General features: G+C 35.3%; 1 protein-coding gene across 1 annotated transcript in view; it reads left to right on the top strand.

Moving 5' to 3' along the window:
* CUL5 (cullin 5) overlaps positions 1 to 10,037 on the top strand; it is a 98,925-nt gene extending 88,888 nt beyond the window's left edge. Inside the window, exons 15-19 of the mRNA XM_024766969.1 lie at positions 99 to 274; positions 841 to 1,002; positions 1,756 to 1,874; positions 2,490 to 2,613; positions 6,457 to 10,037. Of these exons, the coding sequence (XP_024622737.1) occupies positions 99 to 274; positions 841 to 1,002; positions 1,756 to 1,874; positions 2,490 to 2,613; positions 6,457 to 6,651 (776 nt within the window). The 3' untranslated portion in view covers positions 6,652 to 10,037. The remainder of the gene's footprint in view (positions 1 to 98; positions 275 to 840; positions 1,003 to 1,755; positions 1,875 to 2,489; positions 2,614 to 6,456) is intronic.
* The last annotated feature ends 6,158 nt before the right edge of the window (positions 10,038 to 16,195 follow it).

Here is a 16,195-nt window from a genome sequence, read left to right as displayed (position 1 = left end):
TTAGAGTCTTATTTTTCACCAAAGCTTATCCTCTGTGTATGTATTTTACCCATTGTCAAGATTATTTGCTTTATATTTTCTGATATACTTTCCTATAGCTGATTCAGTTAATATAAAAATTCTGAATGCTGGTGCCTGGTCAAGAAGCTCTGAAAAAGTCTTTGTCTCACTTCCTACTGAACTGGAGGATTTGATACCCGAAGTAGAAGAATTCTACAAAAAAAACCATAGTGGTAGAAAATTACATTGGCATCATCTCATGTCAAATGGAATTGTAAGTAGATGGTGTGTTAGTTCAGATATTGGTTTGGCTGAAAGTAGCAGGACTCCAAATAAGATTTGTTTAAACAAGATAGATCTTTCCTTCTCTCACAAGTGAAAGTTTGAGGAGGTATAGTAGATCTGTTCCATGAAGTTGTTAGGGACATAGACTTCTGGTTACAGCACCATCCTTAAGGTATTCCCTTGCCTGCAGAATCCAGTATGATCCTCTCACGATGTCTGTCTTCCAGCCCAACGGGAAGGGAAAGATGTGAGGGTATAGCTTCCTTGAACGGCAACTTCTAGAAGTTTCTCCCATTATTTCCACTCAAATCTCATTGGCCAGAACTTAGTTACATGGCCACATTTTTGCTCAGGAAAGCTGGGAGGTGAGCCTTTATTCTGGACAGTCATTAAAGTCTGCTAAAATTTTTATTACCATGTAAGAAAGGAAGAATGGATATTGAAAGACAGCTCGCAGTCTTTTTGTATATAATCTCATATAAGAGATATTATAGTAGGTAGATGGTAATCATCATGAAGAGAGTCTTATTTTTTTAACTATTTTATCTATTATAGATAACATTTAAGAATGAAGTAGGTCAATATGATTTGGAGGTAACAACATTTCAGCTGGCTGTATTGTTTGCATGGAACCAAAGACCCAGAGAGAAAATCAGCTTTGAAAATCTAAAACTTGCAACTGAACTCCCTGATGCTGAGCTTAGAAGAACTTTATGGGTTGGTTTGTTTTTATGTTTTTTGTTTTTAACATTGCATCCTCTCACATAGCAGGAAACATGTGTTGGCTTGTGTTATAATAAATTTATGAATTCATAACACTCAAATGACTTTTAAGCAAGAAAAATACACTAGTGAGGTATTTATGGAAAAAAAATTGAAAATAAGCAAGTTACTAAGAGAATGGCAAGAGAGAGAGAAAGAAAGAGATTGAGTTCGTGTTTAAATTTTGCCTGTGAAGAGCATGACTAAAGATTTCATATTGAAAATGCGTTCAAAGTTTTTTATGATAACCAAAATTCTAAGAATAAGAAGACTTTGGTCCTTTTGAGGCCCTGTAAAATGTACTTATTAGCCTTCTCTTCAAAACTACATTTTACCCCCTACTCCATATGCCTGTTAAAAGTTCCAAAATAAATTATTACCTAGAGAGAAACAGCTGGTTTATAACCGGCAATGATGTTTGCTGTGGTCATATATGACCAATCCCTCTAGTTTGTTGTTGTTGTGTTTTTTTCATTGTCTTATTGTAAAGAGAGCATTTATTGCTTCCTCATAACCAACTCTTTTCTCCTCATTCTCTTTCCTCATTATGCATTTACATTGTTATATTCATGGAAGTACCAAATAAAATTTTGAATTATGAATTTGTGCTCATAATTTTTTATCACCTATATTGGTCATGTTGTAAAATTGATCTTGGTATTCTATAGTGTTTATAGAAGCTAATTGTTTTCTCTTTATTCTTCATAGTCTTTAGTAGCTTTCCCAAAGCTCAAACGGCAAGTTTTATTGTATGAACCTCAAGTCAACTCACCCAAAGACTTTACAGAAGGTACCCTCTTCTCAGTGAACCAGGAGTTCAGTTTAATGTAAGGTTTATGTTGATTGATCTAAAATAAAAATACCTTGTTTGAATATTAATATTTTATTTTTAGCAAAATAATTTTCCTTACATGATATTTAAAACATCTGTATGCTGTCATCACTTTAGATTTATGCCATTTAGTTGTTTATTAAACATATTAATGAACTAGAGATGTTTATTATTTCTTTACATATTTTTCATGGATACATTTTGGTGTCTGACATACTATATTGCTTTTCATCTTTAAAGTAAACATCCTTTTGCACTCTAAAGCAGCTTTATCCACACGGAGTACTGTCTCCTTTAGATCCAATTAGAAGATAATGTTGAATTACAACCTACATATCTTCAATTATCTAATCACTTTCATGGCATATAAATTATATTAACTTTGTTATTACAGGGAGCATAGTCACACTTATTACCAGAGCTTTTATCATGTTTGAGGGAAATCATAGGGTTCATTTTAATAAAGCTACATGTTGGTTATTTGTCCCTTAAACAGTGTTGGATATTAATTTTTAGACTATTTCTAAATATTTTCTCTTAGACATTGTTGCTATAATATGATGTTTAAAAAGCCTTTCACTGTAAAATATTTGATTTAATGTTTTTATAGAAAAAATGCAAAAGTTCAGAAAAGGGGTAAAATCAACTTGATTGGACGCTTGCAGCTCACTACAGAAAGGATGAGAGAAGAAGAGAATGAAGGAATAGTTCAACTAAGAATACTGAGAACCCAGGTTTGTAATATTAAGACACAATGTCTAAATTTTGAAAAATGTTGTTTTTTTAATTTCAAATCTTTTTTTAAAATTAAAGGAATGTAGGTACTCACACTTTTCGTGCAGAAGAGCTAATTTTCAATTTACTGAAATATAAAAATTGTATTAGTAACATTCTCTTAGTTGCGCAAAGAGATGTCTATATGACTTGGTGGTCTCTGGTAGGTTCTGTTGGTTGGGCAGAAACCTTGGTTTTAGGTTATGCTTCTCTGACTGCATGTCAAAGAATAAATGTATATCAGCAACAAGTACGATTCTAGGATTGAGTATTTAAAATTTAATTTTAACACTTCTAATTCCATTGTAATGGGAAATTAGGGACACTTTAAAAAACGTATTTTAAAACTAGGATTATACCTTCTGAACATGATAAAGAATACCTATTGCAAACTAATGTATGACTGTTTTAACTTTAGAAATAGTCTTATTAAAACCAAGTAGTTCCACTTTTACTGTTTTCATTTAATATTGTTTGTAACTATTGGCCAATGCAGTCAAGCATGAAACAAAAAAGAAGAAAAGATTAAAATTTTTCACTTCTTGTAGATCATATAATATGATAAAGGAACAGAGAAAAGATAAATAAAAATCAAATGCTTTTCTATTTAGCAATAAACAAATAAATAAATTTAAGAAAATAAAAGAAGAAACCATAGAATTCACAGGCATTTCTTTAAAAAGCAGTGTGTTGGACCTGTATGAAGAGAGGGGCCTTCACCTGAGAGATTCAAAAGGAGATTTGAATAAATAGAAAGATCATGTTCCTTTCTTTCTTACTAAATTTTTTAATTGAGGTATAACTTACATATAATAGAATACATATTTCATAGTTTTCAGTGTGTTTTGCTAAATGTGTATACCTGTGTGACCATCACCTCAATTAAAATACAGAACATTTCTATCACTCCAGTAATTTCTCCATGTCTCCATTCAGCCAATCTCCACCTTCAACCCACCTGATTCCTGTCACCATTGCTTTGTTTTGCCTGTTCTTGGTCTTCATATACATGGAATCAGACAGTGTACTCTTTGTATCTGGCTTCTTTTTAACATGAAATACCATTTGTTGTTGTTTTTTTTTTTTTTTGGCTGCTTTGGGTCTTCATTGCTGCGTGCGGGCTTTCTCTAGTTGCGGAGAGCAGGAGCTACTCTTTGTTGCAGGGCGCGGGCTTCTCATTGTGGTGGCTTCTCTTGTTGTGGAGCACAGGCTTTAGGCACACAGGCTTCAGTAGCTGCAGCACACGGGCTCAGTAGTTGCGGCACATGGGTCCTAGAGCGCACGGGCTTCAGTAGTTGTGGCGCATGGGCTCAGTAGTTGTGGCTCACAGGCTCTAGAGCGCAGGCTCAGTAGTTGTGGTGCACAGTCTTAGTTGCCCTGTGGCATGTGGGATCTTCCTGGACCAGGGATCGAACCTGTGTCCCCTGCATTGGCAGATGGATTCTTAACCACTGTGCCACCAGGGAAGTCTGAAATACCATATTTTTTAATGATAAGGCTGAATAACTTCCCATACTAGTAACAAGTCTACTGAATTTCATATAAAAATTCAACTAGGAATATTTTTGCAATTTTAAAAATTGATTCTCAGTTTTATCAGAAAGAACAAATAGATGAGAGTAATTGAGAACCTTAAAAAAATAAGGTGTTAATGGTAGTGGAACTTGCCTTGCCAAATATTAAAACTTATTAAAATATCTACAAAAATAAAATGGCATAACATACAGATTAATAGAAGAAAATAGCTCAGAATTAAACCTCCTATTTAAGTGTAGATGAACTTTGCAATAAAGGAAATCATTTCCGTGGCCCATGAAAAGAGAATGTATTATTCAATAAGAGATTTTGGAAAATTTTACTTCTGGGAGGAAAAAGCATGATATAGTCTTAGTTTATGGCTACACCAGGATAAATACAGATGGATTAGAGTTGAGATGTGAAGTGGAATGGGCAGGTATAGTCATACTATAAGATGTGCAAAGAAAATGAAGTTTTTTTGTTTTGTCTAAAACTGATTCATAATAATGCTCAATCTGCTAATCCAAGCTATCCCTTTAGGTAATGCTCAGACTTATTTCTCCCTGATTCTACTCTACCCATCCTTGTTCTTTGCTGTTTTCACAGATGGCATCTGCATGTATTGAGGTTGAGAGAAATTCACTTGACTTCATAGTGACAGTGAAGGGATTGTCCTATCTGTACAGTTGTAACAGTGTTCTAGGTTTTTGGTCTTGTCAGCTCTAGAGTGCTTTATCTGTCACCTATGGGAATTTGACTTTCTATTGCTATCTATTGCTGATGTCTGTAGCAGATGAACTATGGTTTATTCTTTTTCCAGTTGGTAAGGACCACGTGGCATCTTTCCTGTTCTGGCTGCCTGTCCTCTGCTCTTACTGAGCTCTTGAGCCCTCTGAGCCTCTGCTACATCTTCTTTGTGGCCCTTGGCCTACATGGCACACTGTTATCATCTGCTGTTACAGGATCACCCTCTCCTGACACTGAAGGCCCTGTGGCAGGTCCATTGGCTCTAAACTCTAATCATATGGGAACTGAGAGAAATTCAGGAGTGCAAATTACTTCCATCATATCATGCCACTTTTCAAGTGACCTCCAACCTATTAAATGGGACCAGGGCCAGAACCCCTCTGTTTTTCTCTTAATATCTCTAAGACAGCCATCTTCACCTCTACCCAAGCTAGAATAGGAGAAATTGGAATATTTACAGTTGTTCCTCTCCTACTTACTGGTTTCTGTAATGTACAAGTGCCTGTAGGGGGACAGACTTTTTCCATCTTCTTTCTTTCTCTCTGGACCCTTGACATAAACCCCTGTGATCAAGAGCCTGGATCTGGACATACTGACATTGGGAGTAATTCACCTGACCTCCTAGTGGCAGTGTAGGAATCCTCATATCTGTACAGGGGAAGTTGAAGGTATACTTTTCTCACACTGAGTAGTGCCTGACTCCCAAGCCTATTGCCTTGTAGCCAAACTCCATTTTCAATGTTAAAAAGCAAATATTGATTCCTTTTTTTGTTTTCACATTTCTTTTATAATGAATTCTAACCTCCACTAAGGCAGATGAATACCTTTTGTTGACTAAGCAGACACCTTGTACTGGAAAAGGCAAAAGAGAAAATATGTAGTAATTTTCTAATTTTCCTTATTAAAAGAATAATAATAATTAAAGAAATCATTAAGGAAGCTATTGATAAAATTGATTTAGATGAAAAGTGCTTACTCCTACAGAAAGTTAAACCATTTAATTGAGTCAGTACAAACTGAAGATACTTATAACAAGTACAGTTTATTAATCTGATAAATTTATAAAGAATAGTAATTATTAATTTTTGAAACAGACAGCAACTGGCCTCTACTGCTATACAAAGAAGTAACTGTGAATACAAGGGAAAAAGTATGTGTAAGGGGTTTGTTGTATCTTAGTTGATAGTTGATTCTTAACACAATATCAGGTTATATACATATTGTGTTCACAGGTAAAATAAACTTTTTAAATGTACATAGTGTGGATACGAAGGAATGAAAGGAAATACACCAAAACCTTAGGTGTGATTTTCTTTTCATCAGAGAAGTTATGGGTAATTTTGTTTTTCCTCATTTTTTAAAATCTCCATAATATGCAGATTTTATTTTTCAGAGTGAAAAAAAGATAACTGGTCTCAAGATTAATCTAGTGATTGCTAATCATTTGGATAGGTATTGGATAGAAGATAAAATACATTAAAAGTCATTTTTTGTTTTGTTTTACTTAAAATAATTTAATATTTTATTTTTTCTTTTAGGAAGCTATCATACAAATAATGAAGATGAGAAAGAAAATTAGTAATGCTCAGCTGCAGACTGAATTAGTAGAAATTTTGAAAAACATGTTCTTGCCACAAAAGAAAATGATAAAAGAGCAAATAGAATGGCTAATAGAGCACAAATACATCAGAAGAGATGAATCTGATATCAACACTTTCATATATATGGCATAATTTTGAATATCATGGACAGTATTAAGAACCAAAATTTTGGAGTGCTTGGGCAGAAAGTTCTTGCAGTTTGTGCTAGAGGAAGGTTTATTTGGACTTTGATTACATAAATATTAAAATCTCTGCCTTACCTAACAAAACAACTATATTTTGCCAATCACATTAGTTAGCATGGTGGCATTCCCTTCATGTTGCACACTCTGTTTTAACAGCATGCCGTTTTGTGGAGAAACTTGCATTCATGAAGAGCCCATGATGAACTTTTAAAAATCTGATTTATACCCACCGGAAGAAATACAGTTGGGAAGGGTGAAAGTGGGGTTCTTGTTGCTTTTCTTTTTTCTTTTTTTTTTTTTCTTTTTTTCCTCTCTTACAAAAATGTACTTGCACAAGGAAGGATCTTCAGATGTTTGTGTGCTGAAAAATGCTGTTACGTTTTGTTTTAAAAAATGCAATTAAAACTAGAAATAGCACTCTTGGTTTCTTTTGATCAAAAGAGTGAGCTGGTCTACACAACATTGGGACAGGGCAGGTATAGGTGAAAAGATAAGTTTATAATAGTATCAAATTATATGTTCAAACACCGCTTCAGTATCGCAGCTGGATTTTAGTGGTGACTTAAAAATGGTATTAAATTTTTCCAACTAAAAAATGTTGGCTTTCTTTAAGCAGGAGACTACTGTCTTAGTTGTTTATTGTTAAATGATGAAGAGTTTTTTAAATCTTACATGGCTAAGAGAGCTTGTTTTGAAAAAGTGAAGCTCATATTAATTATTATTTTAATTGTTTAAAAAAATGTATGGAGATAGGTTGGTCGATTGCAGAGTCAAAACAGCAAAATAAGCATATTAAGTGTTTACTAAGACACTTAGTATTTATATACTTAATATTTATTATGCCATATTCAAATTTATTAAAAACAAGACAGAAATCTCCTGCTTTAATATAATACAGTTATATAACTGACCACTTAATCTGTAGCATAGAAATATTTTGAAATTTTAAAGTCTCATGATTAGGGATTTATAACCTCAGGTTTCTGGAAAGGAAGACATTCTGTTTTAAAAAGTAATAATTAGGTATCAGTCACCTAGGAGGAAGAGAAAAACCACAACATAGACCTGAAAAGCATAAGCAAAATTGTTGCAATCTTAATATGAGCAGTAAACTTGCCAAATATATGTACATATATATTTATATATTTTAAAAATAAGCATTTAAAAAATGTTCAGAAGGCAACACTTACCTTGTTCCTTTTAGTCAATCCAAAGTAGCAACTTACTAGTTGCTGGCAACTGAATACCCAGAGTAATGGAGATTTTAGGACTTGAGGACATGAACAACTTAAAAGAGAAAAACTTACTCCCCTTTGGGGAAGAATGGCTCAACATGGATTTTATTCATTGTGGTGCACATTTCAAATTTTCTTGCAAATTATTTTATATTTTATTTGATATTAAGTAATATTTTAAATTATTTTGATGATAGTAGGAAATGGAGTGCCAGAGTGTTGAAAGGCGTACAGTATTATTACAGAGTGCTTTCAAGAGCATTTCATGGAATCTGTCCCCAATCCCAAGAGACTTTGTGAGCTGCCTGCTGAAAGGAAGGACAGCAAATTTAAAACATTTTTAAGGTTTTGCTGGCTATAGTCAAAGGCCTATTCTGAAACTCATAAGAAATTGGAATTTTGTTTCTAATTTAAAATCTTACATTTGAGCTCTAAGGTAGCATATGTCAGTTATTAGACCAAGCATATTGTGAAGATTAAACTAAATTAGCACTCACTGTTTTCTCTAATTAGATGACTGTTAACAATGGATAAATTCAAAATTTTTAAAAACTGATAATTTGGTAATAATTGTGGCCCTTATGTTTAATAAATAGTTTGGTATTGGCATATTTGCTTATCTGATAAAGGGGCGCCAAAGGAGGAAGCAATGGAAAGGAAAATTACAGGCCATTTCTTAAAGTTTAAGATTTGTTGTTGTTTTAAACCAGAATAGTTCTCAGAACTTTTTTTGGAATTTCTAATCTTTTTTTAGTCATTTAAGAATGAGAGCCATGATGTTTTGATTTACAAAGGCAAATTTAATGCAAAAGTGGGTAACTCTAAATCCATAGCAAAGTTTTCTAATAATTTTATAAATTTTTAAATTGCTAATTATGTCCTAATTGTATTTTGGGGAATAGAACAGCAACAAATACTGTAGACTTACAGTTTTCATCATTTTGTTCATTATGTATACAAAAGTATATCTGACTACTTTTTGGTGTTTATGAAAACCATTTAGTTGACAAGGTGCCTATACCATTGTTGAATTTTCTTTAAATATATTTTGACAACAGATTTGCTAATTTAAAAAAAAAAAGGATCTGGAAAAAAAACTACCAGCAATTTGCTAAAGATACAGAATCACAGTTAGTATCCTTTATTACTAAGTCCCTTTTCTCTAATGTGCACTTAAAATTAGTGCTATCTGAGCAGGGATGAACTCTGACATAGTTAAGGGGAAAAATATATACATATATATGCATATATTTTTTTCATGAGCAGTATGGCAATAGGACACTTCAGAGGTTAAGATTTGAACATTCATCTTCTAATATAAAGGTGGAGCCATCTTGAAAATGTTAACCTTTATTGCCATCTCATTGCCAGAGTAAGTAGATATGAAACAAAACTTACAAAGTGAAAATACAGAACAATTTTAATGCTTGCAATGAGTTAAATATTTAGAGTATTACTGTTCTAATGATTTAATGAGTATCTTGAAATAAATTCTGAAGTCTTCCAATTTTTACATTTATTGGAGGGGTCCCTGCATTCTGGCAAACTTTATTTCTCTTTCTCTTATTTTGTGCATAAATGTTAAAATTTCCAAAAATGAAATGTTAGCTTTCTTATTTTTACCTTTTATTAAATTTAGTACAAACTATGACCGGAGTAGTTTAAAAGTATTTTGTATTATTTGCAGTAGGATGTCATTGGCCCTGCTCAAAGGGCAAATTTTAAAAATTCAATTTGGGTGAAAGTTTTGCTAGTTTTCCAGAAAGATTTGCTATCTTAAACTCAAGCTTGTTTTTTCTATTTTCATGTAAATGACTGGGATGCTATCTTATAAACTCTTCCAATGTCATGTTTGTGAAATAAACATTACAATGAGAGCTTTCCTGTCATCTACACTATATATGTTGTCTGGAGTGTTGAACAAATTTGAGTTCCTAAGTTGTAATCTATCCTCGTATATACAATTTTGAATGTGTGCCACTACATACTGAGATGATAATGCTGTACAATTTTAAATGGTAGCAGTTTCTGTATGCAGTAGGCTGAAATATTTTGATGAACTGCTTAATTTTTGGATTTTATTTTTTAAGTTGTATAATTTATTTTCTTGCAAAATAAAAATGTAATATAAAAGCTTTCACCTATCAAGAAAATGTTGATGTTCTACTGTAAAATAGTTTCTGAGAGTTTAGTTAAAATTTTTATAATAGGTATATTTATATATTTAATTGTGAAATAGTAAATCTTAGCCAACCTTAGGAATCAGAAATATGAAAAGTAACCCACTTATTTCTTTTAAATTTCAAAATCTAGTTCAAAATGAAAGCTAACAGGAATGTAGCTTTTCCATTGATGATGGCATAGGGCTATCATGCCTGGAAGAGGTCAAAATTTTCAAACCTGAAAGTAATTAATGCATTCATTCATCCGTTTAGACAGGTCATGTCATAACCAAAATTTAAATTTTATATCAGACAAAAGTAAAAAATATATCACAAATTATTTCATGTTTTGTATATTTTTGGAAGTTTGTGAATATTTAAATTTCAAAGCTAGAGATAGTTGTAATAAGGTTACGAAGATGGACTGTGTCGTAGTCTTGGTGGTTGTAACAAAGTACCATAGACTGCATGACTTATAAACCAACAGAAATTTATTTCTCATAGTTCTGCAGGCTCAAAGTCTGAGATCAGAATGCCAGCATGGTTGGTTCTGGTGAGGAACCTCTTTCAGGTTGCTGCTGACTTCTCACTGTGTACTCACATGGCAGAAAGAGGGTTTAGAGAGCTCTGGGTCTCCTTTATAAAGGCACTAATCCCATTCACAAGGGCTCCACTCTCATGACCTAATTACCTCCCAAAGTAAATGCCCCACCTACCAATAACATCACATTGGGGATTAGGTTTCAACATAGGATTTTTGGAGAGAGACAGACATTCAGTCTTTAGCACTTCATAATGACCCTAAAATCAACCTTGGACTTTCTGGGATTTGGAGGTGGGGGGAAATTGACTTGGAAATGAAGGCAGAGAAAAGTGTGGCCTCAGTTTAAGATCCCCCAGAACGTAGAAACAGGTTAGGCATAGAAACAGGCAGAAGCTTCTGGGCCCCTTACTTGCCCATGTCTCCCAAGGCGCTGGGAGGGGCCCTAAGAGTTTTGTATTTGTGATTTATATTATTTTTCTCAAAGAGAATCCCCTAAATATCCAAGGTTAAATCCAGTCCTGCTAAAACTGAATGCAAAAAGAAACGTGTCTGGCACACAGAAGGCATTCATGTGTGGATTGAATGAATGAGGTGTGTGTGCCTGAGAACAGAGTAGAGTTTAATACTTTGTTTTAAATGGGAAGAGTTTATTTTCTAATTGCCTATTCTAGACTGTAAAATCAAATACGGACTTTGCCATGTCACTAAACTTCTATTTTAACCAATGGACAGTCTGGAACAGGGGTCTTAGACGGTTGAGGAGTTACAGACTTTTATGAGCGTCTGATTAAAGAAAAAGACATGCATATAAAGATACGGACAATTCTGTTTATAAATTTTAAGTATTCTAACACTCAAGATTAAAAATCTTTGATAATGAGATCCCACAGTGAGTAAAGAGAGTAAGTAGCAGCCTGCTCTCTGAATTGGTAACAGCTTAATGTCACAAGTGCTGATTCAAACTTAGATCTATACTAGTTTTTGTCTGTTTTTATCTAAAGAATGACAGGAGACTTCCCTGGGTGTTACTGGGGTTTGCTATTTTCATTAATGATAAATGCAGTATTTTATTATTGTGGTTGCTGAAGCAGACTGATACTACTTAGATGTTTCTTTGACATTGGCTGATGGTTGAAGGGTAGCAGTGGGAACCAGGAAGGCAGAGAGGAAAGAGCCAACTTTGCAGCAAGCCAGGTTTGAAAATTAACACTCCTGTTAAGAGACCACAATTATACCTCTAAGAAAGGGTGGGGCTTGGGACTACCTTTACAAGGCCCTTTTCCTATGGCTGCTAAGTGTGTAATTTTCTTGCCCCCTACTCTACCTTACCTCTTCCATTCTCAGCAGATGACCTTACTTTGGGAATATAAGCAGAGAAAATAAAATAAGGCTTTCAGGCATGCACTTTCATAACTTGCTTTCTCTACCTCTAAACTTTAACAGTGTCCATTTTCATCTGCCTACGCCTCACTTCTTACTCGAGGCCAACTGTTTTTTTTATCTTTTCCTGAATTCTTTCTGCTTCTGTGTTTTGCTCCAGAATACCTACATTTCCTGTATCTTCCAAACATCTTTTTATTAGTTATTTCCTCCTTAGCCTCCAACAGGGGTTCTCAAAGTTTTGGTCCACAGACCAGCAGCATTATCATTATCAAGAACTTGTTGGAAATGCAAGTTTTTGAGCTCCACCCCAGACCTACTGATTCAGAAAGTCTTTGTCGGGGGGCAGTGTCTCAGCGATCTGAATTTTAATAAGCCTTCCAGGTGATGCTGATGCACTAAAGTTTGAGAACCACTGTCTTACAAACATTGAAGTATCCGCCATCCTTAAAAAAAATGCCTTCCCCTACCTTGGTCAAGTTATGACCCTTGTTTTCCTCCTTCCTCCATCTTCTGCTAAACATCTTGAAAGAATAGTCTACAATCTGTCTCTATTTCTTCTACTTAGTACTCATTGGCTTATGTCCCCACTGGTCCTCTTGCCAAGGTCATCAGTGACCTCCTATTGCTTAATCAGAAGCTCATTTTCAATCTTCCTCTAACTTGACCTCCTTACAGCATTTGCACCTTGAACACTCCTGGTTATTGAATTTTGTTCGTCTCTTGACTTCAAAGATGCCATTCTTTCCTGGTCCCACATTTATCTCTGTTTTCTCAGTCTCATTCTCTGGCTCTTCCTCTGCCTGCACATCCCAGAATTTCATCTCCATTTCTACTCTTGCTGAGCTACATACTCTTCCTGGGTAATTTTATCTACCTCTGTGGCTTCAACCACCGTCTGCATGTTGATGCTCCAGACTGTCTGCAACTGCTTGCAAGATCAACATGTATTTCCAGGTATTTCTTGAACATCTCATCATCCATCACAGACTTGCTCCACTTAATAACTATCTCCATCTTCCAGGTTAGCAACCTTCATTTGACTGTCTATTGACCCCCTCCCCACACCACATTATTGATTCTAGTTATGTATTGTCTCTAGAATCTGACCTTTGTTCGCCTTTACTTCTGTGTTCACTGAATGAATAAGAACATTTCATAGTATGCTTATACTAGGTGAAGTAGGTAGGGACTAGCTGTTGGGTTGCTTCTTAGCCTACGTTTGGAAGTAGACTAAGTGTACTGAGTGATAAGTAGTGGTCAGTAAGATTATGTTTGCTTTAAATCTGTGGCATTTCTGGACCACTGTCCTAGCTCTAATTTTTCTCTTAATTGAGCTCATACCTCAATGTCTGAGGCCTAAGACAGCAGCAGATGTAAATTGGGTCATTCCTTTTAGCCTGTGGCTGAGGAGCCACTCCAAATCTAAAACATAAAAGCAGGAAAAGGACTTTCATCATTTAAAAAATTTCCCACATTTTTTAGTGCAGTTCCTTGCTGAGTTAGGGGCCCCACTACTTGTAAAATTGAATTGAAAGGCTTGGGAGCCACTGTTGAGCAGACCTCCTAAAGGTGGAGGAACATGTAACAAGCCCAAAAGTCATTCTTGGGACAAGTAGGACTTCTGTCTTACACTTACTAAGAACTTCCTAAAATATCTTCTTTTGTATCTTTTTGTTCTAAACCCCAAGATAAATCATATGAAAGTTATTTTTAGGAACTCTCTTCTGTTGCGCCATCTTTCATTACAATGAAAATGTAATCATTTTCTTGTTGAATACCTGTTGTCAAATGACAAAAATAGGACAATTTAATAATGAGTTTGATATCCTTTATTCAAGGGAAAACTTATACTCCCCATGGATTTGGGGGAGTACAGTGCCTCACAAGCAGCGGAGTACTCTTCCTGAGGGATTTGGGGCAAGAGCGAGTTTTATAGAGCTTTAGAAGTGGCGAAGTGGAAACAGCATGATTGGCTTGGAGGTCAGGGATTTCCTTATAAGACTAGCAGGTCAATCAGGGAATAAGGAAAGAGTATTTGGCTTAGTTAATTGTCTGAGTTTGCATATCTGACCTTACTTAGAACAAAGAAGTTATTACAAATTCTTGGCAGTTGGGGGTTGGCTGGTTTGATATACTCTATTTCTGGTCAAGTGAAGCATTTACAGGGACATGAAAATTATCTAAGTTTCAGTTTGCTGACATGGCACCCTAGGCAGGAGGAGCTTCACCCTGGGCTTGGAAAATTATTTCAACAATGGGGTACAAACATTTCTAGATATCTGCTAAAGAAGCTCTTGACACTGTCCTTCCCAGGATTTCAAGAAAGGAGATGTTTTGTGGGGTATATAATTAGGAAACATAAGGAAGTGACATGTAATTTGACTCAGGATGAGTATATTAGTTTCCTATGGCTGCCATAACAAAATACCACAAACAAATTTATTTTCTCACAGTTCTGGAGGCTAGAAGTCTGAAATCCAGGTGTTGGCAGGGTTGGTACCTTCTGTAGGGTCTAAGGGAGAATCTATTCCATGCTTCTCTCCTAGCTTCTGGTGGTTGTTGGAATTCCTTGGTGGTTCATTTTTTGTAGGTGCATCACTCCAGTCTCTGCCTCCTCCACATGGCCCTCTCACTGTGTGTGTCCTTTCTTGTTATAAGGACACCAGTCATTGTATTTAGTTTAGGGCCCACCCTAATTCAGTATGACCTCATCTTAACTTGATTACATCTGCAAAAACCCTATTTACAAATAAAGTCATTCACAGGCAGTATTTGTGGGGGACACTAGTCAAGCTAGTACAACGAGTTATTCCAACAGACTAACTGTGATAGAAGTTACTTGTTACAGAAGAATTTAATTCGAAGTGAATAACAAATATCCTTGTATTGTGAATCGAATACATGCATTTTTTCTAAACTCTTAAGAAAATTGTTTATTTTCCACTTTGTTCTCTGCTATGAAAATATTATTCTAATGTTCCTAAAACTAACTTATACTTTTAGAAAAGCACTCTGGGGCTTATGACTATAGTTATGGACATTTATAAAGAGGAAGAGGCCAAAAAGTTTATTTTATCAATACTGATAGTATACTTTCCAAAACATAAGACTCCACTTACACTTATTGGCTAGATCTCTAACAAATGTAGTTAACTTAGAATCCAAGATTAGGTACATTTCGAAAGAGGTAGTCTTTATTAACGACTCTATGTCCAGACACTGTGTTATCTAATGTGATAGGAATGATAACTTGAAGCTACAAATTCAGATATGCAAAAAAAAAAAAGCTTTAAATTCTCTCTAAACTGGACTTAATTTTTTTTTTATTCAAACACTTTATTTCTATCTCATGGAAGAAATTTTAATCTAGTCATTTTCACCTAAACTCAGTCAAATTCAGTTATCTTTTCATAAATTTTAAGTTAAAGGTTTGTCACTTTCAGGATTGTTCCCTTCACCCCTTCTATCTTGGGTATGATATCGTCCTGGTCTGCCTCATATCCAGCATGGTAACGCCTGTATGACTTGTATGGTGAGGCCCTCTTTCCCAACAGTGGAGCCTCTTGAGGATCACCAGCTCCAGTTCAGCTAACTTCTGTACTCTTCACAGCTATAACAGGAAAATCACCCATTTAGCTGTATGGGGGGGCTCTTTGGGTCATGGGGACTTTCTGTGAGGCTACCTTAGGCTCCTCATATCCAAGCACCCTAAGCAATCTTCCATTTAACCTCGAGTGCTCATGTGGGCTACCTTTTCAGACAAGCTGGTTTGAATCAGGGAACTGAGTGAGATCCACTCTCCGTCATACCACTGAATTTACTTTTTTTGTGTGTGTGTGTGTGTGTGTGTGTGTGTGTGTGTGTCTAACGTCACATTCCCCTGTGGCTGGGCTGCAGCAGGAGACAGAGATCAGGGACACTCCTCAGAGGCTGATCCTCTGGCTTCCTCTCCAGCTCTAGCCTTTCTCCCCTGAGTTCTACTTAACTAGTATTGGATAGGGGTAGGAAAAATGGATTTCAAATACTTGTTGTCTTCTACCTGAACTGTGACTTTAGAATTCTGTAATAAAAAGTTTAGTGTCCTGTTGTCTGTTTGCTTTGGTTCTGCTTCCCCTCAGGGTGGTTGTGGCTTCACATCCGGGGTGTGAATGGGGATTATCACAGATG

The sequence above is a fragment of the Neophocaena asiaeorientalis genome, unplaced genomic scaffold (genome assembly GCF_003031525.2).
Source record: "Neophocaena asiaeorientalis asiaeorientalis breed wild unplaced genomic scaffold, Neophocaena_asiaeorientalis_V1.1 scaffold338, whole genome shotgun sequence".
Lineage (NCBI taxonomy): Eukaryota > Metazoa > Chordata > Mammalia > Artiodactyla > Phocoenidae > Neophocaena > Neophocaena asiaeorientalis.
Note: the sequence above shows the minus strand (reverse complement) of the source record. Positions and strands in the feature narration are given on the sequence as shown.